Raw genomic sequence first — 27482 nt, 5'->3', positions numbered from 1 at the left:
AAAAAAAAAAAAATTTCAAAAATACCACATCTTGCAGTATGACCATGCACTTAAACATGTCTCGAATAATTAATGCGTGATCTTAGATTATGTATTAAATTTCAATAGATTTTTTTTGGTCTTTTTGTTTTGTGTGGGGGGAAAACAAAAGAAAAAAATTACAATTAACTAAAAGAACTTTTAGTTGCAGCTAAAACAACAAAAACTTTTAACAATAAACATTAAAATGTAGTTTAAAACGACAAAAAACTGCTTTAAAGACACATTTTTTTCATAAATCGAAATTTGGGTTAAATATTTAAAAGTTGAAGAAAAAAAAAATTGGGAATAATTTTTAACTACGTTGGCAAAAGTCTACACTAAAGTAAGTTTATATTAAACGGTTTAAACACTAACTAAAGATCAGTTTTGAATTAATAACGATTAACTGCAGATCGCGTTAAAGGTTAACGGAAAAATTTACGATCATTAGTAAAATATCAGTGAATGTGTGCAAGAGTGTGGTGAACACATCAGTGAATTTTAGATAAAAAAGGATTAAAGAAATTAATTTAAATAAAACAAATAACAATCCTTTAAAATATCCTTAAAATTTAAAGATAATAACGAACTGTAAATTAATGTGTTAAAAATGAATTGGGTATGTTGGGAGTTTTGAAATTTAATTTTTTAAAATGTTTGGTAAATTTTTGTGTGTTTTCCTGGTTGTAGTTTCATTTGAAATTGTGTTTAATTGCGGCGGTTTTACTTACGCCTTATTTTGTGTCTGCCGAAGATGATCACAACTTTAATCTGAATGATGAAGATGAATTGGTGCCATCAGAACAAACAATCGATAATAATGATGTGGCTATTGCTGAGAAAAAGGTCTCAGCACAACCTGCACGAAAAGTAAGTTAAGTTTTTTAAATGTTTGTCTAATATTAAAGGACCTTCTTTATATTTACTTATATTTATTTCAATAAAGTTTTCATCTAAAATTTTTAATTCCTTTAATTTTTTTATAGTTAAAAATTGGTAATTTGAAATTTCTAAAAGATTTGATTTTAATTTTTGACTAATAAAAATAATCTTGAAAAGATGTTGAAAATCAAAAACATTTCCTTACAAATAATTCGAAATAGTTTCTAAAGACTAGTAAAAAAATAGTTTATCCCGTTTTCTCTTACACTTTCTCTATCTGTAACTAATCAAATCAAAACATGCCTTAACGATTGCTTACTTTTACTTTTTAGCTTTTAAGGCAATCTTTTTTACCCAACTTAAGTAGAAACATCGGACAAAATAGTGGATTTCAATTAGCACGAGGACTAATGCAAGGTATGAAAACATATTTTCAATATTTACTTTGTTCCTCTTAGTTCTTACATTATATTTCTTAAACAATTTTAAAGCTCCTCTTGTGGGAAATCCTTTCGATAACCAAGCCTCCTCGCCCACTAATAATGTTTTGTTGGTATTGAATAATGATAAAAATAAATTGGCTGATCTGGCCAGACCGGCTGAGGAGTCATTGAAACGTTTGACACGTAATCCCGATGTAATGGACGATATTGTAGGACAATTTCAGCAACTCGGTGGTGGCGTAACTCAACAATTACTTCAGCAAGTCACTCAAACGGCCCCGGAAATGTCTAGATCATTTGGTCAAGCTCTAAATGAAGCCCTATCACAGACTAGTCTGTTGGCACAAGCTGCACCGGGTAATATAGATTTAACTCAACTGGCTCAAACTTTAAGTCAATCTAATTTACCAGGTAATATCGATTTCGGTCAACTGGGCCAAAGTTTGAGTCAGTCATTCATAGTGGGTGCCGCACAGAATCTATTAAATCCAGCTGGTGCTGCTCAAGCTGCACCTGAAGCTGCGGCCGCAGCAGCAGAAGAAGCAGCCGCAGATGCTGAAGCGGACCCTGAAGTAGGTGCTGCTGCCGAAGCTGAGCCGGAACCAGAACCCGAGCCTGAAGCAGCTGCGGAATCAGAAGCACCGGCTGCCCCTGCGCAACCCAAAAATCCTTTTGATCAAATTGTAGGTAGTGCTCTCTTACCTCAATTACCCCAGTTATCACAATTAAACTTGGGCCTACCACCACAATTGCCCCTTGGCTTGCTTAGTCCTTTGGCTGGCTTAAATCCCTTCATGCCATTAGGCTCAGAAATCTCGGAAGTACGTGTAATGCCTGATCAATATTCACCCTATAAAATCTCACCCAGACCAGTGGATCATCAGACATTGGCTGAAATGAAACTAAAGGCTGTACTTAAAGAAGCTTTGACCAAGAAAACAATACCCATACTATGGTTCCATCTGTCCAGCAATCACCATCTCCAAAAAACCACCGAAGACTTAGAAATAGAGGCAAAGCTGGAAATTTTCGAGAAACAAGTTATTGAGGAACTAAAGCAGTTACAGGAACTGTCCAAATTGGCAAATGATGTGAAAAGAACTCAACTTGGAAATGGTGCTCAGCCCACCGCATCGTTGACAACAAAGCTCAATCTTTATGAAATACCAGTTTATGAAATCACTTTGGGCGACATAGAAAAGACTTTGAAGGATGAACATGTCATTATATTAATGCATACGATAATGCAAAATCAGAACAAGCAATTCCACAGACACCACCAAGCTACCACAAAATATCTCACCGATTTAACGGGTACACCCATTAAACGTCAGACGAAAACTGCCGAGGACGCTCTCAAGACTATGGAGAAGGATGACATGATGAAAATGATGACTTATGCTTATCGCATGGCGGCCATGAATGGTCACGAAATGCCTTGGCTTAAGAACGAAAAGATCATGGGTTTGAATGAAAAAGATGCAAGCAAAACTACGATGACCAGCCAACAACGACAATCAGCGGATGGAAATATGCCAATGACAGCCGAAAGACAGTGGTTAGAGGAAAAACAACGTCAAATGGCTGAGGAAAGAAGGCAAAAAATGGACCAAAATCAGTTTCGTCAATGGGCTGATCCCAATATGCAACAGCTGCCGCAACAACAGCCTATAGAACGACAATGGGCCAATCCCAATATGATGCAGCAACAACAAATGCCCATACAACGACAAATGTTACCACCACAAATGCAACAACAAATGCCCATACAAAGACAAATGATCCCACCTCAAATGCTGCCACCATTTCCTATTCAAAACCAAATGATCGACCCAAATATGCAATGGCAACCACAAGACATTCAAAGACAAATGATGCCACAACCAATGATGTCCAACTTTGATAGGCCACCCCAAATGCCTATGCAAAGACAGTGGGGTTTGGATCCAGCCACTATGCAGCAGCAGCAACAACCTATGATGCAAAGGCAAATGACAAATCCCATGATGCAGCAAACACAATTTGCTGATCCCAACATGCAGCCGATGCAGAGACAATGGGCCGACTCAAATATGCCAGAGACTAAAGCTGCCGTTAAAACTGACCAACAGCCAGAACAAAGACAAGCTGCCGAAGCCAAAATGCCTGAACAACAGTCGGAACAAAGAAAATGGGCAGAACAAAAAGCATCAGACCCAACTGGAGCCCTGAAAAAAACCGATCAACAGCCCGAACAGAGACAATGGATTGATACAAAAACCAACGAAAAAACGGCAGCTAAGACAGATGCGAATATGTCGCGCAAGAACGAACGTCTTGACAACATGCCCGTCGTGGGTGAGTCTAAACCTCAGATGGCGGAAAATGCCGGCAAGGGCCGACATAAAGGTAATCTTTTTGGTGTATTTCGTCATAATTTCAATCATTTTAACACAGATTCTTTTCATCATAAAACGCGTTCAGGTATGGAAGATTTGTTCGATGAGCTTGATGTCTTTGATCATGGCAAGCACAAGGGCAAGGAAGCTGCCAAAGCACCACCAACAATTATTAATTACTACTACAGTACTGGTGGCAGTAGTTATCCACCGGTGTATGCACCAGCTGGCAGTTACCAATCAGCACCTCCCGCAGCACCACAAAGTTATGGACCTCCACCAGCAGCCCAAAGTTATGCACCAGCTGGCGGTTATGCCAGGCCTCCACCACCACCAAGTTATGCCGCTGCTCCTCAGTATAAACCAGGTGCCGGTCATTATGGTGGCGCTGCTTATGGCTCGAATGCTTATGGTTCACATGGTGGTTATCGTTCGGCTACTGGGGATGACGAAATTGCCGTTATGTTGCAACAAAATCAACCTATGCCGGTAAGTCCTAAAGTTATTATGTTTTGAAATTTAATGATTAATCCAGCACACTTTACAAACTCACTCACTCATCCAACCATTTTGCATTTTATTTCGCCAGCACTAAAGCACCATAACGATATTAAAAATAACATCAAATTAATTTATGAGTGTTTAAAAACGCAATTATATTTATTGAATAGTGGAATTTAATTTAAACCGCGATAGAGCTTTAAATTCTCATTTTTTAAATTACAGGTCCTATCTGTGAGCTAAAATTCTAATAGGTTTGAGCAATATTATTAAAATGTAGTACGAAAACTAGTTGTGTCTTTTACCCATATTCCTTGTTTTTAATCTAGGCATTTGGGAAGTAAATATAATAAAATTTTGTTATTGATTATATATTTCGGTTCCGACAAAGAACTTAATGCATTCCACTAAGAAGCGTTAATTCATCAAATTATTATTTGTTTATACCTTTATGTTTTTTAAAAGAACGCACAAATGTTATTGTACCAATAAATTCGGGAAATCTGCAACAATTTTGCCCTGTTTTGGTTTTAGCTCACAGTTCTCATCTGAGGAATAGTCGGTGGGTGAACTCTTGAAGTTTTCCTGGTGAAAAGCGGTCTTTGCATTGAAAACCACTTGGGTCCATTGTCTCTCATTCGACCCTCGGTGTTTCCATATTGAACGAACTAGATTCTCTGATTCCAAGTGTACCCTCCCTAATGTTGACCAGAGCCGGGCAATGACAGTATATCACGTGTTCCTATTTAGCATATAATAGTTGAAATAAGTAACCTTATCTGTTTGCGAAGGAAGATTCTTCCTGCCAGAAGTATATCCGACCCAGGTCGATTCGCAATAACACAAGTGGATTCATTGGTCCATCTGTTCTTTTCAGTCTCATACAGTTGGATAGTCGCTTGCATTTGGCAAGGGAAATACCATAAAAGGTGTCAATCACTTCTTCATCCATCATCACACTCCTTTTGGCCAATTCATCGGCTATACAGTTACCGCGATTTTCAATGTGTCCAGACACCCATATAAGCGTTATCCTAGAATTTCCCGTTCATTTAGAGCATTGGTAGGCGAATAGAGAGATTTTAATTTGTGTGCATGTATGGGTAAAAATATAATATCCGCAACAACATCAAGCAACTGATTGAAATATTTGTATTTTTACTCGCTATTGTTTACATTCGGGTTGTGTACGTGTAAAATTGTCGAAAATCTTCGTAATCTGAACAATATGAACGCCTACCAATGATTTAGAGACACACGGCGTTTTACTTTTAACCTTTATGTCGTAAAGACTCCTTGATTTTTTGGAAAGCTTGCCGATTTGGCAAACTCTTCCATCAATTTATAAGCTCCAATTAGAAGACATGAATAGATCAAGTTTCAAAACTGTAATCTCAGAAAACTACTCATAAAGATTACACTAACATCATATGTCCAATATTAATCTATCCCTTCTACTTATACGTCGATATATCGTATCCATGTCTTACAGCCGTTAAGAAGATTCGATTTAATGGTTGAGATGAACATTGTTAAGTTTACGTGTTGAGAAAGGAAAGACAGATGAACCTTAATTTGAAAAACGTCAGAATTGCACTAACTCACCCACCAGTTTTAGACATAATTGGTTTACATCTTCTATTTGGCTGTCACATATTATAAATATATCCTGTATTGTCGAATTGATACAGATAGTCATTGATTTCCCAATGACTATTTTCAGGCCAGTTTCCTCGGTTGAATCTGAAATTTTCATCAAATTTGATGTATTAATAGCCAAGTATAACCTACATGTCGTTTAAGCGAACTTTCAAGAAGAAGAAGTTTAAATGGGTTCCGCAATAGTTAAGTTTATCTAAGGTTTTCTTAAAGTACGAAGCACAGTGGGGAATTTAAAAAAAAGTGGAAATAAATCTGTAACTTCGAAATGGATAGTCCGATATTAATAAAATGTCCAATAGCTATAGAGGAGGCGAATGATTTTTTGTATATATGAAATCTACTATGTAGAAGAGATCCACAAAACTTCGTTATAGCTATATATTACTCATATAGTTTACTTGATATTCGCAATCGAAAATTAATATTTCCGTTTTTTTACCAACCTTAGTTTTTGCTAATGACGGATCCAAATCTTCCCCTATTTTTTGGAAATCTATTTTATTTTACAAACACCCCCTAAAGCTCAACACTATTTCCTTCCACTTTGTTTTAATTCCCTCACTGTGCGACGATTATTTGAAGACTCTTCATTTGAAAAATACTGGATCATTGGGTTCTGAATCATGCTAAACACTTATTGGGTAGACATTCACTTTCAGAGAATATGAGGATGAACCGGTGTATTGTAAAGACTATAAAGCTCGACGATTATTCGAAGACTCTTCATGCATTCAATAATGGATGTGTGGGTTCTATTCTCAGTACATATGTCAATTTATCTGAGATTATTTTAGTTATACAATCACTTTCTTAATCATACTAAGTAAAGTGATATCGCAACAATTATTAAGATGCTCCTTTCATTGAATTAGACCAGGGAAAGGCAAAACATGGGCGCCGCGTTTTTCATTTACTCTTCTCTTACGTACGTGTGCACACGCATTGTAGAGAAATAAACAACTTTTAATCAGTCTAGCTTGAGAACTCAAACAAGCAGGTTGTGTATCGTTTTTTATCGCACAATTTAAGAATCAGCGTTGCCAGTGAAAAAAAATATGTCCCAACATTTAAAGATGTATGATGAACAATATGAGATTTTACATTTTTAATTCGGGAAAAGCGACGAAAGTTTACTGGCAACACCGATTCGTGGTGAGAGCGGAGAGAGTGTATAACTAATACAATTTTAAAATGCAATAGTATAGGTTGCCTTTTCCTGAATTAGACACTCAATCTGTCAGAATTATCTTACTACTGCGATCTACTACACGGCTGGTTTCCACCAATTTATGGATTTTGCTATATCTCCCACAGTTGGACAGATTGAATTTTCAATCTCGAGGTGAACTTTAAAATTTTAACATTTTGTGTTTTTTTTTGTTTAATTTTTTTAACAGTGGGTTATTTTGTATATAATTGGTATTGTCAATCTATTTATAGATAGATAAAACAACGCACTGTGGAATACTTTTAATTAAAAACCAACAAGATAAAGTTTGTTTAAATCTCTAGAAATGTTCTTATTAGCTCCGCTCATTTTCTTATTAGCTCCCAGAATATCAAGTTCAAATTTCGACTATGCTAAAAAAATAACTTGTTTACCGAAATCACCATTACGCAACCACACACATCTCATTTACTCACTCCAGCTCACCAGCTCACTGTAAATTATAACGAATCCATTCATGATCATAAGCATTTTTCTCTATTCTTCCATTCCCATGTTGTGTGTTTTTGATGATTTCCTTTTCCCAACAATTCCCCATAATCCCGCTAAACAAAATCCACAATAACAGGTGACGTTTTTTAGAAAATGATGATGATGATGCCCCATGATGAAGAACCAGCACCGCCCACTATTACAACCAGCAACACAGCAACAGCCACGGAAAATGACATAAACAATGCCGAACACCCAAATATAAATCACTCTAAAAGGTTAGCAAAAACAAAAAATACAGAAACAAATCTCAATCCAGCACCTGCTGCCTATATAGTAGTTATAAAAAACAGTACAAGTAAGTCTGGTAGTAGGTCGCGTAGAAAACGTTCAACGGAATATGCCACCCTAGAGCCAATCGATGAAAACTCTTTAGATGCTCTGCGTAAAACGTATAAGAATTCTTTAAAAGAAATTACCCTAAATCCTAATGAGACTCCAGCGGAGGCTTTAATGCGTTATAATGCTGAATCGATAAGGGAGGCTTTGCAGAAGGCCAATCAACAGCCAATGGAAATATCAGCAGGCGGGGAACATGAAGAACATAAGCAGGGTCAGTTAGTGAATGAAGTGGCAATGAAACAGCAGCAGGGTCAGCAACTGCCTCAAGGTTATGCTTTAGGTAATGATCAATATATGCCAGTGTCAGCTGGACCTCAATCTCAAATAAATAATGGGCCTTACATAACTTTGCCGGTGCCTATACAACAAGCCGCACAACCTTTATCAGTTGCCTACAACCAACAACAATCTGCCTATGATACGTCTCCAAATCAGGGGGCCTTCTATAATAATTTTATAACAAAATATAATACACCTGCAGTATACAGTAGCAATAGCAAGATGATAACCCAAAATCCCTTTTTATCCATGTACAACTCTTTGGAATCTGTGCCCTACATAGATGATTACAGTGTCAGCAATCAACAATATCAGCAAGCAAATCATAATATAGTAAATAACGCTGGGAAAGCTTCTAAATCTATAGTATATCAAAAATCTTACACACAGCCTCAGTTAACCTATAATCATTTAAATACTCCGGCTACCAAATCCTCAAATATGATTAACAAAAATGTGCAACACATTTATACCTCCGGCCATCATCAAATCAAAGATTATGGAAAAGCGCCATATGGAAACTATGCAACTGAGTTGCCACCAACAAAAAATCCCTTCAGTTTCTCTAATAACATAAATAAAAATGGTCATATTTCCAGCTATAGCCCGGCCAGACAACCAAATATAGAATTAACCAATCACTACAAGTATGAAAGAGCTCAAGAATCGTCTTCGTTTGAGAATTTGATGGCTGTCATTAAGGAACGCTTGGCCCAATGTTGTAATGAATGCAAGGACAACATTTTAAAGGGTCTAGACGAGACTTTAAAACGAAAACATTATGGAAGTGGTGATAAACTGAAAATTTTGGAAATAAATGTGAAGCCTTATGCCACCATAACTGAAAAGCCACATATTTTGACCTATCGCAAACCCAGCAGAGAGGAAGATTTTGAATATAAGCAATGGTTGACGGAAATGTCTGAAAAGGGTTATGATAGAACTTACCTAACCAAACAGCATCAAAGGGAGTATTTAAAAGATGGCAAACTACATTTGCATATGGCGGATGAGAGCAGCTACGGTCCTGGAGAAGAGAAAATATTTTACAAAAATAATCAGTCCTATAAAAGGGAAACTACCGTACCTGAAACAGATATTCAAACAGAAACAGAGCCGGAATTAGTCACAGATCCTATAGTAGTTGAAAATAAGATTGAAAAAATAGAACAAGAAGAGGATGAAGTGGAGGAGGAGGAAGAAGAAGATGAAGCAGAACCGGAACCTGAAGAAGAAGAAGTGGTGGAAACGGTTTCAGAACCAGACAAGGAAACCCCTATTGTAATTAAAGAGGAAAACTCCAATAAAAAAATTGAAAAAGAAACTGAAACAAAACAAGTTCAAGATAAAAACGAAACCAAAGTCATAGTGAAAAAAGAAAAACCACAAAATTTGAATACTACCAAAGCCATGGAAACTGCTGAATCTACCACCCATAGTGTGTATGCCCTAAGAGGACAATTTCGTTCAAACAAACGCAATCCTATGCAATTTGCCCTAAAGCAGGGCAAACAATTTCACAATTACAAAAATATCAACAAACTAGGCAGTGCCGGCAATACTATAACAAAATCGAATGGCAAGACAAATTCAATAGATAAAAATGATAAATTAGAGGAAATACTTGATATATTACATGATCTAAGCAAGCATACCAAAGACAAAACAAAAGAAACTAGCAAAGAAGAAAGCTCAAAGGCCACTCCTGCTATAGACAACACAACTAAGCCGGCAAATGCTACAACACCTAGTCCCACATCGAGCACTAACAGACCACTAACAACTGCCTCTACAGTAACTGCTAATGGTATTTCAATTCCTGTGGAGAAACCTAAAAAACTAAGTCGCCGAAGAGCTAGACTTTCATCGAAAAGCCGAAAATTGGTTAAAAGTTCTTCAACGAGCTCTAATTTAAAAAAGGAAACTACCAACTAACTATTTGAATAGTGGCTTTAAAGGACATACATACTTTCTGTACATCAAAATAGTGATATTTATATTTAATTTATTAAAATTTTATTTATTTTTACATTCTCTTTTTATATTTTTTTTTCACAAGCATTTAACAATCATTTATGGTTTTCACTATGATATTTATCACATGCAGAGTTATAAAAATGTATACTTGTAAAGTAATTGTCATTTAATAATGCCGCCTGCTTTAAGGGTGTCAGTTTCCTAATAAAGTTTTATATAACTTTAGGAGTTGCAATAAAACCCTAAAAGTATGTTAAATAATTTTATTGTTTAGCTTATTTCGAGATTGTGATAAATGTCAAAAGTGAAATTCACAAATTTATTTCACAGGTTACGGTTTGGAAGTAAGATTTCATTAGGAAGGAGTGAAGGTTTTAAAGACATTGTTTTGCTACAATGATCTTAAACATTATTCATATTAATTTGGAATGCTTTGAACCAACTACTACAATGAATGTGGTTTTATTAATATAAAACTAAAAATAAAATTGATGACTAGCTGACTCAGATAGTGTGTTTAACATGCATGCAATAATTTTCCTTAAAGAAGTCCTCCCAGTTGTGATATTCATATATAGCTACAATGGGCGTAGCACCTCCCATACGGAATAAAAATTTATTATTGCATATCTGGAGTACTATTATAGTGGGAGTCTTCAAACTTTATGTGTGCTATGGCAGAACAACGTTTGCCGGGACAGCTAGTTTTATATAATATATGATATAAAACTTAGTTTAATCACAAATTATAGTTTTTCCATTCGGATTTTATCTCTGGCTGTGTAACGTAAATAGCAATAAGATTTATTAGTTTTTCTACAAACAGTTCCCATCCACCTCTCTTTTGGCTATCCCCGTGTGATCCACTGTAAAGCTGCGTCCGGATATCATCAGTATTTTTCCTCAGAGTATTCCCCAGACAACAATATTTTCTCTTTTATAAATCCAAACCAAAAGGGATCTGCCGAGTTCTTTCCAATGATGCTGATCGTTTGAAGCTACTATATTTAATTCATTGATTCCTTCGTCAAAGATGTTAAGAGCTTTGTGTTGTATAAAATATTAAAATCGTCCGACCAATCGGACTGGACTGTGGTACAAATTTCTAGGCTGTTAGATTCACTGTATCCTTTCAAAATGTCTGCTGTAAACTTGCAGCTGCTTATTTCTGGAAGTTACGATTTCTCTCTAACGTATTATTTGCAGCCATTATCCTCACCAGCAGGTTGTAAATATATCCTTGTTCTCCATACTCTGGCTATCATTCTTAAGGACATACCATTGGATCTGTGAACGAAACGTTCCGAGTCTGCTTTTCAGCACATGATTGTGGGTTATAGTTTCCATCTAACATAGAGGGTTACTTCTGTATAGGTCGGTCGTATCGCCTTTCGTGAGATTTCCATTTTTTATGTGTGGAATTATCGATACTCCAAGTCTAAGATCATTGTTTGTATGCGTGTCTGTCAATTATAGATCGTCTCCCAAAAAAAAATCACACGTTAATGTTTTGATCAGCTTTCGGGATTATATTCAGAGTCTTCTCCAGCATGTCCTAAAATATCTCCTGGTCCTTCAGCAGGCTAACATTGGATCATTGAATGGAACCTAACCTCTCAATACTGTCTAACTTAGTTACATGTTAACATAGATGGCTACTCCTGTGTGGATCGCTCCCATTTTTAATACTTGAGAACTTTCGAATATTCCCTTGTTGTTCCTAACTCAACGCCAGCACATCAACGCGCAATCGTTTGCATTCCTTGGAGAGTATAGTCCGTTTCCCAAGATGATATATAGGTAGTTCGAGCAATACATTAGTCAAGTATAGTCGTTTTCCATTGAATAGGTTGTCAACAAAGTTTTGAGATTTGTTTATTTTTTTTATATGTGGATCCGTTGGTATCCAAACATGCCATGTATCCCTTCAAAAATTATTTCCTCCAGATATTCCGCTAAAGGGCCAGATGTTGAGTTGATTATATTAATCATAAAAAGGGTAAATATTTTACTGAGGATAGGAGCTCCCCATTAATCATAAAAAGGGTAAATATTTTACTGAGGATAGGAGCTTCCCATTACCATAAACTCTCTTCAATTTATACGGGCTTGTGACCGGCTGAACCACACATTCGTAAACTTAGTACAGCACATGTAATTGGTAGTTTCGTGTAATTCTTTGGTAAGACTTTCATGGAAAATCTTTATGTCAAATGTTTATTGATCATACATAGCTGTAAAAATGTTTTTGCTCCAAAAACGCTTCACCTAATGAAATCTCTTTTAAATCTAACCGAAAATCTTTAATAAGAATACCATCTAATTTTCATGACACCTCATTTGAAAGACATTTTTTTTCTTCTTAATTTATATTCCATGAATCATTTTGATTATAACTACCACCATCTCATAAAAAAAACATACGGCTAGCAATCAAACATTGTCATCATTGCCATCCCCTACTTCCACATCCTCATCAACAATAACAATATCATCTTTGTCGCCCTCAACGTCTTCATCGCCAGAAAGTTCAAATAATTCTGATTCGGGACCCGAAGTTGGTTCTCTTTTCTCCTTCGAACCGCATCTTTTGGAACCATTTATGGGTTTACACAGTGTCGACCATGCAGATGATCCTTGGCATCACAAAGCCTATAATCCATATCAACCCATATTTACGGGAGGTGGGACATTTGAGGAGTACATAAAGTCTGGACGTTATAAAAGAGATCTGACAGGATCACCAGCTTCTACAACATTTTCCAAAACTCGTAATGTTTTAACTCCCGACATGTTGGAACGTCTGCTGCGTATTAAATCTAGTTTTCAAAAGAATTATCCTGTACTGTATAAATCAATGATGGGTCAATTAACAAATGGTAAATCGACAACGATTACGGTAACACCGCCGGAAGTACCACAACATGTTTCCTATCGCAATGTGGAATTGGCAGCCGCCGAAATAAATCCCTTGGAAACATTGATAGATACCTATCAGGAAGATTTGCAAAATATTCTGGCAGCACAACGGCAAAAGCAACAGCAACGAGAATTCCATGATCCCTTAATAAAGCCCTATACAAATGAGTTCAATTTCTGGGGTAACTCACATGAAGTAGTCACTTCAAACACGCCCCAAGAAGAAACACATATTTTCCCACAAACACCACAACAATTGGCTTTAAATTCGCATAATGAAGAATTGAGTTTTTGGGAAAATCCTCAGGAAACTCTTAAAACAGCAGAAGAAGAATCCACATTGTTAGCAAGCCCCGAAAAACCTGCACTAAATGAACCACAAAGTTATTGGGAGAATTCCCAAGAAACTCTGAATACTTTAACAGAAGCACAAAAGTTTTTAGAACAACCTCAGGAAAATATAAACGACCACTCTATTATTAAACATAATTCCCAGGAAAGTGTAAATGAACCCCAAAGTTATTGGGAAAATTCTGAGGAAACTTTAAAAACATTAAGTGAACAACCTGCATTTTTGGATAAGTCTCAAGTTACATCAGCAATCGAACAACAAAACTTTTGGGAAACACCTGAGGAAATTGTAAGCGATGTTCATAAATTACCCCAGGAAACACTGAGCTCTGTAAATGAAGAAGAAGAGTTTTGGGAGAATAGTCCTCAATTAACTCCAGACACATCTGTGGTACAAAAACGTAGCAGTTTTTGGGATGAACTAGAAGCAGAAGAACATGAAAATGAACGGGAACAACATAATTCGGATGATTCAGAACCCATTTTTGACTTTGATGAAGATTTTGACTAATTAATGAAATTTGCTTTAACCAATCATTATTTGCATTGTATTTGTAGTTCTATCTCTCTCATTTAATTTAGTATAAATAAAATATAACAATTAAAAAAAGTAATAAAAATGTTAAATAAAATAAATTGTTTTAAAATATTAAGAAGAATTGTATTTTTTTAAAGTGTGTTTTAGATTTGGGAGCATTTCTAAGATATATTGGTTCCTGTTATTCCTATAAGGAGCATAGGGCCTCAACGAATTTTCCCCAGTTATTTCTGTTTGATGCTATGTTCTTGATTTCGCTCCAGATTTTCCCTGATTTGCTAACTTCGAGAGTTAGTTGTCTGCGCCAAGTGTGAGTCGGCCGTCCTATTCGTCTGCTTCCCTGGGGGTTCCAGTCTATGGCATTGCGAGTTATATCATTAGGTGGGCGTCGTAATGCATGTCCTATCCAGTCCCACTTTTGTTTTAGAATTTCAACTCTTACTGGTATCTGATGTGTGGGGGTCCAGAGTTGGATTTCGAAATAGTGGGCCAAAAGATTTGCAGTATTCTTCTGAGACATCTGTTGATAAAAACTTGCAAGGTATTGAGATCTCCCGGAGCTATGTTCTATGTTTCGCATTCGTATAATAGTACAGACTTAACGCACGAATTGAAAATTCTGATTTTTGTTGTAATGGAGAGGGATGGAGACTTCCATACTATTGTTAGCTGCCCAAATGATTATCTGGCTTTCATGGTACGGTTGGAGACATCATCCGAAGATTCGCCAGTGACAGTTAGGATACCACGTAGGTAGCAGAACTGGTTCACATCTTGAAGAGTGATATTCTGAATGGAGTACGGTATGTTGCATGAAGAGTTGATTATCATTACCTTTGTTTTTGGTATATTTATTCTAAGGCCTGCCGCTGAAGCTTCTATTTCGACCTTTTTAAAATTTTTCTACTAAAATTTCTATATGTTGTCTGCGTAGTCGAGATCGGAAAGACGGCCATTTAAACCCCACGTGATCCCTCTTCTGTTACACATTGTGTTCCTCATTACGATATCCAAAACTACGTTGTAGAGTTCTAAGATGACACTGGTTTAATAAGGAGCTATCGTACATTTCCTCATTTTTTCTCCCCCAAAATACTGTAATATTTATTGTGTTCTCCTCTATATTCTTGGTATTCCAATTCAATGGTTTATTTTTAAGCCCAAATCTGCCTAGTTTTGAAATAAAAAGGAACCAATTCTATTTGATAGTGCAGTGCATTAACATAGAAAGTGATGTGTCCTCGACCGCCTACCTGAACCATCCATTATGTATTACAATTATAATTATACCTAATCTTACCATATGCTTACCAAGAGTATTATGGCCTGTAATAAGTTGCTTTTTAGTCATTACCAAAAGTTGCTTATTTGTTCCAATATTTCCATTGATTTATCCACCCCAACCTTAACTGGTGCCTTATCCGTTGGAGGTTTAAGGATAGGGGAGGGAAACTGTAAGTTTCTTGTAATCTAGAGTATTTTTGTCGCCCGACTCTCAGCAAAGATGCCTCAATAAGAGCCACAATATCTTTTTGACAGCTGTTAAGTACCTTTGACCTAATAATAAATGTATTCAATGTCATAATAGCAGTTTAATTTAAGTGAAAACTAATATCGCAACTAAAAATTTGTAACATTGATATTTGTCTAGCATATATTTATCTATAATGCAGTCTATTCTTAACCCTAGTTAGATAATGTTATTTTTTTGTACTGAAAAGATAACGATACGTCTGAAAGACCCTTTGAAGGATATCACCGAAAATAATATTGATAATTTTTTTGGTTAAAATCATTTATTTATTCAATTTCTTTTAAATTAAAAGCATATTTATACATAAAATAATAATAAAATTAAATTAGCCTTAAAAAAATATGACAACTTAAAGACTTTTTATAAAGGACTTCTTCAATTCGGTTCCAAAAACTAAAATAAATATTTTCTTTGTACTTTATTTAGATAACCAAAAGAAATAAATTCGATAAGCATTATATGCAAGATTTACCAACTAAATTTTTGTGGTCGCCATATACGGTTGCTGTAAATAATGTTCCACTGTAGGTAGAGTTGAACAACTCGTCAGTAAATGATTAATTATTCTCCAATGCTGCTGATTGAGTAAGTAGGTCTTTAAGGGCATTTTCTTACAAAGGCTGAGTATAGGTGGCGTAATTTAGACACATGTAGGGTAGCCAAGTTGATGTGGCCATCTTTTAACGAGAAACTATGTACTATGCAACTGATAATCAGGAATAAATAGGATATATCAAGGTTGCTGGCGGGACACTGGACACGTTAGGCAAGCACGCTAATCTTTTAACGACCATAGTCGTAGTTGTAAGGATAGGGAAAAAGAGGAAACGATTTTCCACCTTCTCTGCGAATGCCCAGCCCTGAGTGTCAAGAGACATAAATTCAAAGGGTCAAAACTCAATGACCTACTGAGATATCTTACAGCTACAGGTTGGGTCTAGCAAGCACGACTTTTTGTACACATTTTAGTTACATTACGATGTAAACGACAGTACATCTGACGAGTGGTGTGGTCTTATCAAAACGGGGTCTCTTCGACTCTACTTGATCGTTCGCACGTAGTGAACTACCACGTAAACCAACCAACCAAATCTTTAAAAGTTGAAGTTGTCATATCTTTTTAACGATTTATGGAAATTTCGGCATTGGTCCATTGGACAATTTACGAAATTATTTCGGCGATAAAAAATAAAGAAGCATGAAATTGGGTCGTACAGTGAGATAATTGAGCGTGAGAAAGTTGTAAGTTAACAAATGTGAGAGTAATAATAGCACAAAATTTAAAAGGCCTACGTCTCGCAGACGTACCATATCTAACTAGGGTTAAATGATAAGACTCTTCCTAGATCTCTAACATTTTAGAACACTCGCGAATAACATTGAGTCTTAAAAAATTTATATAAATTTTCTTAACATTTAATTTAACAAAAAGTCAACGCATTGCAATGGTTCCGAATCAGTCACATTAAAATATGATAAAGTGAAATATTTTTGAAGGACGGAGATTTAAAGTGACAATACCAAGCGCTTTCCAAAAATAATTGGAGCATTTGTAGGGTCCATTTTAATAACTTAAACTCGAATACTCCTTGTCTACGCCCACGTCAAATTATATCCCGATCGGACCAGTAGTTCAGAAATGCCAGATTTATTTCCAAAAAAGTTTGATTCTGCCCCACTGTGCAGTCGAAAAATCGAGTCAATAGAGTAGGATACATTCCTGTCATCTATAAGCACCTTTGCACTCTCCTGTATACGTCGAGAATCTCCAAAATATAATGTGAAGCACCGGCCCATATATGAGAGCTGTGTTCCATGTTCGTTCTGATATAGGTGGTGTATAAAGTAAGATGATCAGATGAATTTCAGTATTTCCTCCTACACCGTTTCAAAAAACTGAGGCACTTGAATGCTTCATTCGAAAAATGTGTTTAGTCCAGCGGACATCACACTGTATTCTTATGTTCAGACCAACAAGAGCGTCTGATTCCATAATATACTGATCTGTCTTGCTTCATCATACAACACTGAGTCCTGAGAGCATCGAAATCGACTTTATTCACACGTCATAAATCGTTACAAGATCCTGACTAAGCGAATCATTCATGTTTTGCCTCATTGCCCCAATCTCCGACAGACTCAGTCCATGATTGAATGAATATGAATGGCAAATGTTACTGACATTAGGAAAATAATAGATAGGGTTGGATGTTTGACGTCAAAAATCCTTTAGAATAATAAGGAATATGGTAGGAGATTTATATTTAAATAAAACAATCTGTCTACCAAAGGTTTCTTGGTTTTATTTCTGCATATACTTATGTTTTTTCTGATATTTTATTTAGGTTTATTCTAATTAGTTCATTTTGTTAAGTGTATAATGTAACACTGTAATAACTACTTTAAGACTTAATAATTTTATTCACACTTTTACAAACGACTTGTGTTTAATTTGCCATAAATTACTGTCATATTTTATAAATATTTATACAAAAATATATCACAAACATAAATATTTTTGAAACAACCCAAGTTTAATGCAACTTGAGTTCAAAATCTTGTATTTAAATTATTTATTTTTAATAAAGACCTTTTTAAATAACAATGTAAAACAAGCATAGTGGACAAAATCTGACCATATACTTAATTAAAATAAAAATAAAAAAATTTCGATTTGAAAAAAAAACGTTACAGTAATTTGTGTTTAACACGAAACTAAACGTTGCAATACAACGATACTCCAAGGAGTTGTTAATAAAATGGAGGCATAAACTAAAACCAACATATGCTCCAATACATTCATATATATACAATATGATGGCCCTTATTTATCACTTTTTGGATTTGCGTTCATCCAAAACCCAATTGCTGAACATTTTAAAAATTATTTTATTTGGAGTTTCGAGTTTTAGGCTAAAGAAAAAACTAAACAAGTAAGAGGTTATATTCGGCAATGGGGAATCTTGAATATCGAAAATCAATATGTGGGTATTTTTTTATTTATTAAAAATAAAATATTCTTCTGATATAGGGGTTATATCGGGGGTTGGTACTAAGGTTGGTACAAAGATTTAGGGCCAAAAAAAATTTGTGTGGCATTGATTGAAATATCTACAAAATTACGACCTGTACTTTTCGCAGAATCGAAATTTTTTGGAAATAAATCTGTCATTTCTAAACGTCTGGTCTGATCGGGATAAAATTTTACATGGGCGTAGCAAAGGAGCATTCGAGTTTAAGTTATTAAAATGGGCCATACAAATGCTCCAGGGGCGTCACTTCGACATGTAACATTTTTAAACACGTGCATTTTTTTGTTTCCAATTCGATTTCAGGGATTTTAATATTTCTGAAAAGCGCTCGGCTAGGTCTACAAAAAACATGCTTTGTATAAATTTTCTTAATATTTTATTCAACACAAGTCATTGGTTCTGACTCAGTCACATTAAGAAAATTTATAAAAAATGTTTAGTATGAAAAAGTGCAATATTTTTGAAGGACGGAGTTTTAAAGTGGCATATTTTTTAATCTAATTGAGATATTGACTTGAAATTTTGTTTGTAAGACCAAAAATTTACTTATCTATACAAATATATAATAAAATCTTTATTTATTAACGAAAATCAATGAAATTTTAACGTTTTTTATGTTTGTCATTCTAAATAACAAGGTGTAAAAAAGCTTGTCACAAGGTGAAGGCAATCCCGCAATTCCTAAAAATTGGGGCGAAAATGCCAAAAATGGTATTTTTTACAATTTTGCCTATAGGATCCACATTTCCTTCGGGACTGGGAACATACTTTGGCGATATATAGGGAACACATCAAGGTTTCCAAAGCTGATTTTTGTTTTCTGATTCCAGCTTTGGGATTTTAGAACATGTGGCCCAAAGTTGAATTTTTGATAAAAAATGGGTCAAATTCCGATCGTTTAGAAATGCCAGATTTATTTCCAAAAAAATTTTGATTCTGTTTCACTGTGTATTGATGGTCAGCCAGCCAGACGGACGGACGGACATTGTTTAATCGATTCAGAAAATGATTCTAAGTGGGGACCGATTAGAAATGAATGGATTTTGAGCAATTTTAATTTTTGGTCACAAATTTGTTAAAATTATTTCTTAAAAATACATTTCGTAGCCTATTTTCTAATATTTAATTTCAGATTGTTATTTATTTACGATTTTTTAATGTGAAATTTCGATACAGCAAAGCTAGATCTCCACACTAAAAGTTTTTAAAAATATAAAATACATGAAATTTGTACAGAACAATATTATTTTATTAACAAGTAAGAGAGCTATATTCGGCTGTGCCGAATCTTGTATACCCTTCACGAAATTATACTTCAAAATAAAAATTTTAAATATTTTTAGGTAAACAAAATTATTTTTTTTTGCAGTTTTTTAATTTTTTGGAAAAAAAAATTTCGAATTGTTTTTAATTTTTTGGAAAAAAATAATTTTCGAATTGTTTTTTAAATTTAAAAATTTTTTTTTTTAAATTTGAATTTTTTTTGTTTTTTTAAATATTTAGGGGAAAAAAATTTGGTGAAAAAAAAATCGGGTTAAAAAATATTTTTCCGATTTTGACCCATTGTAGGTTACTATGGTCATTGCAAAGGTCTTTAAAATATCTATCATTAGATATCCATATTGTCTATATTAATGACTTAGTAATCCAGATATAGGTCACATATAGGGTTTTTCCTCACAATTGTGGACCGATTTTGCTGATTTTAAATAGGAAACTTCTCGAAAGCATGTCTGACAGAGTTATTGAAGATTTGGATCCCGAAGATATCTGGGGTCTTCAGAAAATTGATTTCCACAGACAGACGGACATGGCTTAATCGACTCCTTTATCTATAAGGATCCAGAATATATATGTGTACTTTATAGGGTCTCTTCTATATATATACAGTGGTTGACAAAACAATGTAAACTTTTCCAAATATTCCATATGTAGCCCAAAATTTAAAATATTTTTTTAAAATAAAAATTTTTTTTTTTTAGTATTTTACTTGTATAGTTTTATTTATATAAATTAACTGAAAAACAAACAACAAAATATTCACTATTTCGCTACTGACAAAACAATGGAAACTTTTAAACTTCTGCAAGAAAGAAGTGTAAAACGAAAATAATATTTAAAAGAACAATGTAAAAAGCATCCTGTTTACAGTTATTTTATTTTATTTTTAAATTCTGTTCATTTTTCACAATTTCTTTTTCTAAGTTTTTCCCATAATTGCTTTTTTTCAAAGTTAACGAAAATGGCTAAAGTTAAGATTTGTGAAGACTTAAAAAATAAAATAATTAACGATTTTAAAGCTGGTTTAAAACAAAAAAGTATCTGTGACAAATATTCAATAAATAAATCAGCAGTTTCAAAAATTATAAAGAAATTTCGTGAGACCGGTTCTGTAAAAACTCAACATTTAGGTGGAAGACCTCGTAAGATTAACCCTAGACAAGATAATTTAATAGCGAGAGAGTTCAAGAAATTCCCGAAAATAACTACTCGAGAGTTTGTTAATAGCCTAAAATTAGAAATAAGTACCCGAACAGTTAGTCGCAAGGCAAATGAGGCTGGTCTTGGTTGCTATCGTAATGTGAAAAAACACTCATTTCTAAAAAGAACCGTTCTGCTAGTCTACAATTTGCCAGGTATCATTTAAACTGGTCGATACAGAAATGTAATACTGTCCTCCTTTCCGACGAATCCAAATACAATTTAAGAGGCAGTGATGGGAGAACATTTGTAAGACAACCAAAGGGAAACTGATTAGATCCAAAGTACACAAATATGACTGTAAAGTTTGGCGGTGGCAATATTATGGTATGGGGATGTTTTTCAGGGCAAGGTATGGGCCCAATTCATATTATTAAAGATACCATGACAGGTATAGGATACAGAACCATATTAAACGATGTTATGTACCCATACGCTGTGGAAAATATGCCCCTAGTTTGGAGATTCCAACACGACAACGACTCGAAACACACCTCTAGGGTTGTAACCGAGTGGTTACAATCAAACGAGGTACGTGTTTTGAAGTGGCCTGCCCAATCGCCAGATCTTAATCCCATAGAAAATCTATGGGAAATTGTAGATCGTAAAATAAGGACCCTAAATTACACCAGGAAGGAAGATTTATCGGAGGCGGTTATAAGGGAATGGCAAAATATTTCAAAGGAGACCATTGACTCTTTAATTGGTTCAATGCATTGTCGATGTGTAGCAGTTATAAAAAATAAGGGATACCCAACAAAATATTGAGTTATTGCAAAGTTTAAACCATATTTGTTAAAATGAAACCTAAGTTTCCATTGTTTTGTCAATGCCGTAATAAAGAAATCTTTTAATTTTGTTTTCTCATTTTTAGAATTTAATTAATTATGTCCTTTGTTATACCCTTCACCTTCGTGAGAAGGGTATATATAAGTTTGTCATTCCGTTTGTAATTTCTACATTTTTCATTTCCGACCCTATAAAGTATATATATTCTGGATCCTTATAGATAGCGGAGTCGATTAAGCCATGTCCGTCTGTCTGTTGAAATCAATTTTCTGAAGACCCCAGATATCTTCGGGATCCAAATCTTCAATAATTCTGTCAGACATGCTTTCGAGAATTTTGCTATTTAAAATCAGCAAAATCGGTCCACAAATGGATGAGATATGAGGAAAAAACCAAGACAACCTCGATTTTTGACCTATATCTGGATTACTAAGGCATTAATATAGATATTTCAAAGACATTTGCAACGTATATAAGACCATAGTAAGTTGGACCTACAATGGGTCAAAATCGGAAAAAAACAAATTTTTAACCCGAATTTTTTTTTTCAAAAAAAAAAATTTAAAAGACAAAAAAAAATTTTTTTAAAATTTAAAAAAAAAAATTTTTAAATTTTAAATAACAATCGAAAAAATGTTTTTTCCAAAAAATTAAATTTTGTTTACCTAAAAATATTTAAAATCTTAAGGTATAATTTGGTGAAGGGTATATAAGATTCGGCACAGCCGAATATAGCACTCTTACTTGTTTTTTGTTAAATTAAGTTAATAAAAGTATACAAATAAAATACTACAAAAATGTTAAAATTTTTTAAAAAAATTATTTCAGATTTATATATACCCTTCTCATTAAGGTGAAGGGTATAAAAACATTGCTCCTGTGACCCAAAACATTGCTCCGAAAATTCAAAATTTTGAAAATAAGGCTCGCCTTATGTAAATAAGCATATTTGTGAGTTTTAAATTTATAAGTACATACACGAAAACGGCAAAGAGAACCAAATTAATTTTGCATATAAATTGCATGCTTTTGCTTGTTTTTTTTTGCGAAAGTGTTAAAATACAATTTGCAATTTTAAAAAGGACATTAAACTGAACGCGTAAAGTAAATTTTACTAAAATACACACAAAAATACTTACAGGAAAGTATATGCAATAGCATTTCAAATGTTTGTATAAATGTGAGAATGTAAATTAATGACCATAAAAATCTGGGCAAATATGTTTAGAATTTATACTAAAAATGCTAATTTATGAGCGGATATTTTGGTACTGTGTTTTTAACAACATTGTAATTGTGTAAAAATATTTTGATGCAAATTTAGGAGTTATTGAAATCAACGTAGTACCTTGAGTTAACTTTGACCTAATGCGGCTAGCCACCAAACAAGTTGATTAAAAGTTGAATATTCTGCAAGCCTCTTTATAATTAGTATATACAGAATCTTTATATTGGATTAATAGAATTGGACTTCAAGGCTCTAAACCTTGAAACATTGTTAGATATTGCAATTGGTGACCTGGCATTAACCAATTGAGAACTTAATTTTTATTTTTTATTATTGCAAACTAACATTAGCAATAATATATCTATTTAATTATTGAAGAAATTCTAAACTGTTTAGAACCAATAAAATACCAACATGTGTACTATGTAGTAAAAACTTTAAAACTGCATGAAAAAGAAAAAAAAAGTCAAAGAACTGAAGTGGAAAAAAATTCCAATCTCACAAATCACATTGAATTATTGTCAAATTAATCTGAAACGATTGGCGTATAATATGAAATTTACCAAAATTGTAATAGAAAACTAAAGAAAAGTAAAGGAGTAAAAGACAAAATCGCATTCAGGTGTGTAAAGGCATCCTGTTGCACTTAATTTATGTTGAATTCTCTGTCTGCTGAGAACAAACTATGTCGAACAAACATAAATTATTAGGAACAAACAAATGTTGAAAGGAAGACTTATACGTGCAACATCAAAAGTCAAAAAGCAGCTAACTCAGGAAAATATAATAGTGGAATTGAAAGGTAGTTATAGTAACTATTGTGTATGTAATCTATGTTTAATAGTATGGCAGCCATTTTGGGGTTATTAAATTTTCCGAATAAAGGGAACTGTGTGACTAACCAGCAATGTCTATCGGTTTGACTTACGATTGAAAATTGGACTTCATAACGACCAGCAATTGAAGGTGAAATTGGACTACATTAAGACCTAAGATTGAAGATAAAATTGGTCTGCACATAAGACCTACGATTGAACCTAAAATTGGACTACATTAAGGCCTACGATTGAACCTAAAATTGGACTACATTAAGGCCTACGATTGAACCTAAAATTGGACTACATTAAGACCTACGATTGAAGTTAAAATTGGACTACATAAAGACATTCGATTAAAGCAAAAATTGGACTACATTAAGGCCTAAGATTGAACCTAAAATTGGACTAGATAAAGACCTATGATAGAACCTAAAATTGGACTATATAAAGACCTACGATTGAAGCTAAAATTGAACTACATAAAGACCTACAATTGATGCTAAAATTGGACTACATAAAGACCTACAATTGAAGCTAATATTTAACTACAATAAGGCCTATGATAGAACCTAAAATTGGACTATATAAAGACCTACAATTAATGCTAAAATTGGACTACATAAAGACCTATTGAATCTAAAATTGAACTACAATAAGTCTATGATAGAACCTAAAATTGGACTATATAAAGACCTACGATTGAAGCTAAAATTGGACTACATAAAGACCTATAATTGATGCTAAAATTGGACTACATAAAGACCTACAATTGAAGCTAATATTTAACTACAATAAGACCTATGATAGAACCTAAAATTGGACTATATAAAGACCTACAATTGATGCTAAAATTGGACTACATAAAGACTTAATATTGAAGCTAAAATTTAACTATAATAAGACCAATGATAGAACCTAAAATTGGACTAGATAAAGACCTACTATTGAAGCTAAAATTGAACTACAATAAGACCAATGATAGAACCTAAAATTGGACTACATAAAGACCTACTATTGAAGCTAAAATTGAACTACAATAAGACCAATGATAGAACCTAAAATTGGACTAGATAAAGACCTATGATAGATCCTAAAATTGGACTATATAAAGACCTACGATTGAAGCTAAAATTGGACTACATAAAGACATACTGAATCTAAAATTGAACTACAATAAGACTTATGATAGAACCTAAAATTGGTCTATATAAAGACCTACAATTGATGCTAAAATTGGACTACATAAAGACCTACTATTGAAGCTAAAATTGAACTACAATAAGACCAATGATAGAACCTAAAATTGGACTAAATAAAGACCTATGATAAATCCTACAATTGGACTATATAAAGACCTACGATTGAAGCTAAAATTAGACTACATAAAGACCTACAATTGATCTAAAATTAGACTACATAAAGACCTACAATTGAAGCTAATATTTAACTACAATAAGACCTATGATAGAACCTAAAATTGGACTACATTAAGGCCTAAGATTGAACCTAAAATTGGACTAGATAAAGACCTATGATAGAACCTAAAATTGGACTATATAAAGACCTACGATTGAAGCTAAAATTGAACTACATAAAGACCTACAATTGATGCTAAAATTGGACTACATAAAGACCTACAATTGAAGCTAATATTTAACTACAATAAGGCCTATGATAGAACCTAAAATTGGACTATATAAAGACCTACAATTGATGCTAAAATTGGACTACATAAAGACCTATTGAATCTAAAATTGAACTACAATAAGTCCTATGATAGAACCTAAAATTGGACTAGATAAAGACCTACAATTGATGCTAAAATTGGACTATATAAAGACCTACGATTGAAGCTAAAATTGGACTACATAAAGACCTACAATTGATGCTAGAATTGGACTACATAAAGACCTATTGAATCTAAAATTGAACTACAATAAGTCCTATGATAGAACCTAAAATTGGACTATATAAAGACCTACGATTGAAGCTAAAATTGGACTACATAAAGACCTATAATTGATGCTAAAATTGGACTACATAAAGACCTACAATTGAAGCTAATATTTAACTACAATAAGACCTATGATAGAACCTAAAATTGGACTATATAAAGACCTACGATTGAGGCTAAAATTGGACTACATAAAGACCTACAATTGATCTAAAATTAGACTACATAAAGACCTACAATTGAAGCTAATATTTAACTACAATAAGACCTATGATAGAACCTAAAATTAGACTATATTAAGACCTACAATTGAAGCTAAAATTGAACTACAATAAGCCCTATGATAGCACCAAAAATTGGACTATATTAAGGCCTACGATTGAAGCTAAAATTTGACTACATAAAGACCTACAATTGATGATAAAATTGAAATGCATTAGGACCTACGATTGACTACTTTGGGCCAGCATCCTAAATGTAGGGTCACACATGACAAATATTTGACGAAAAAGACGTAACCACTAAATAAAACACATTTGAATTATTTTATTTTAAATACTTATTTTACTTAGGATGATTCAAAACAAAAAATTTAGATTTATTTTATTTGATGCTGTTTGATCTTGCAAAACACTTGTAAGAGTAAACGCGTCAAACAAATTCGTGCTAAATAAATTGGGTACGCGTTTTAGCGTCCCCAAATCTGCTGGGTTATTCATGACCAAAATAATAAAACGGTTCAATTTAATAATATTATTATATATTAAGTGTATTTAATAAATGTTTGTTGCATTTACAATTTACAATTTATATTTATTTAATTAAATAAAACTCATATTTAATAAAAATGTGTTTACACAGTATTCATGTTTCTTTACACATTCAAGTACTTACAAACAAACATATGTTAATACCATGTATACATACATACATGTTATTTGTATGTGTATAGTAAGTTGTTGTTGTTTTTATTACAGTTATTATTTAATATTTATGAAATTTCAACATGTCTACCGGAAGTTACAAATGGCTTAATTTACCCAATGTTTATGTTTCTTGTTGCTGCAATTTTTGCGTTCACAAAAAAAAAAAACTTAAAATTAAACAAAAGTACGAGTTCCAAACAAAATATATTCATACTAAGTAAGAAGACAAAAAAAAAAATAATAATAATAAGAACAGTAACTGCATGTGTTTTCCTTTTTTTCGAGCAGTTTTAACGGAAATCAATTTAATAAAAGAACACAACTGTTACCCAAATGAAATGAAATGTCTTGTTTCTTCTCACTCTCTCTCTGTTATTATACCCTTCAGCTTCGTGAGAAGGGTATATATAAGTTTGTCATTCCGTTTGTAATTTCTACATTTTTCATTTCCGACCCTATAAAGTATATATATTCTGGATCCTTATAGATAGCGGAGTCGATTAAGCCATGTCCGTCTGTCTGTCTGTCTGTCTGTCCGTCTGTCTGTCTGTCTGTCTGTCTGTCTGTTGAAATCAGTTTTCTGAAGACCCCAGATATCTTCGGGATCCAAATCTTCAATAATTCTGTCAGACATGCTTTCGAGAATTTTGCTATTTAAAATCAGCAAAATCGGTCCACAAATGGCTGAGATATGAGGAAAAAACCAA

The 27482-nt window shown here is 33.7% G+C and overlaps 1 protein-coding gene across 1 annotated transcript; it reads left to right on the top strand.

Moving 5' to 3' along the window:
* Positions 1 to 1313: 1313 nt before the first annotated feature.
* dec (defective chorion) lies at positions 1314 to 13986 on the top strand. The gene is made up of 4 exons (XM_065515564.1): positions 1314 to 1320; positions 1395 to 4213; positions 7698 to 10112; positions 12622 to 13986. The coding sequence occupies exons 1-4, from the start codon at positions 1314 to 1316 to the stop codon at positions 13984 to 13986; spliced, it is 6606 nt and encodes a 2201-aa protein (XP_065371636.1).
* Positions 13987 to 27482: the final 13496 nt, after the last annotated feature.

Source organism: Calliphora vicina, chromosome 1 (genome assembly GCF_958450345.1).
Source record: "Calliphora vicina chromosome 1, idCalVici1.1, whole genome shotgun sequence".
NCBI classification, from domain to species: domain Eukaryota; kingdom Metazoa; phylum Arthropoda; class Insecta; order Diptera; family Calliphoridae; genus Calliphora; species Calliphora vicina.
The sequence above is the reverse complement of the archived record's forward strand: the minus strand, read 5'-3'. Positions and strand labels throughout refer to the sequence as shown.

Excerpts from the sequence above, each read along its gene's own strand:
- dec (XM_065515564.1), top strand. Across the intron at positions 4,214-7,697 it reads AACAAAATCAACCTATGCCG|AAAATGATGATGATGATGCC; the intron begins GTAAGTCCTAAA and ends GACGTTTTTTAG. Across the intron at positions 10,113-12,621 it reads CATCGAAAAGCCGAAAATTG|AAACATACGGCTAGCAATCA; the intron begins GTTAAAAGTTCT and ends ATCTCATAAAAA.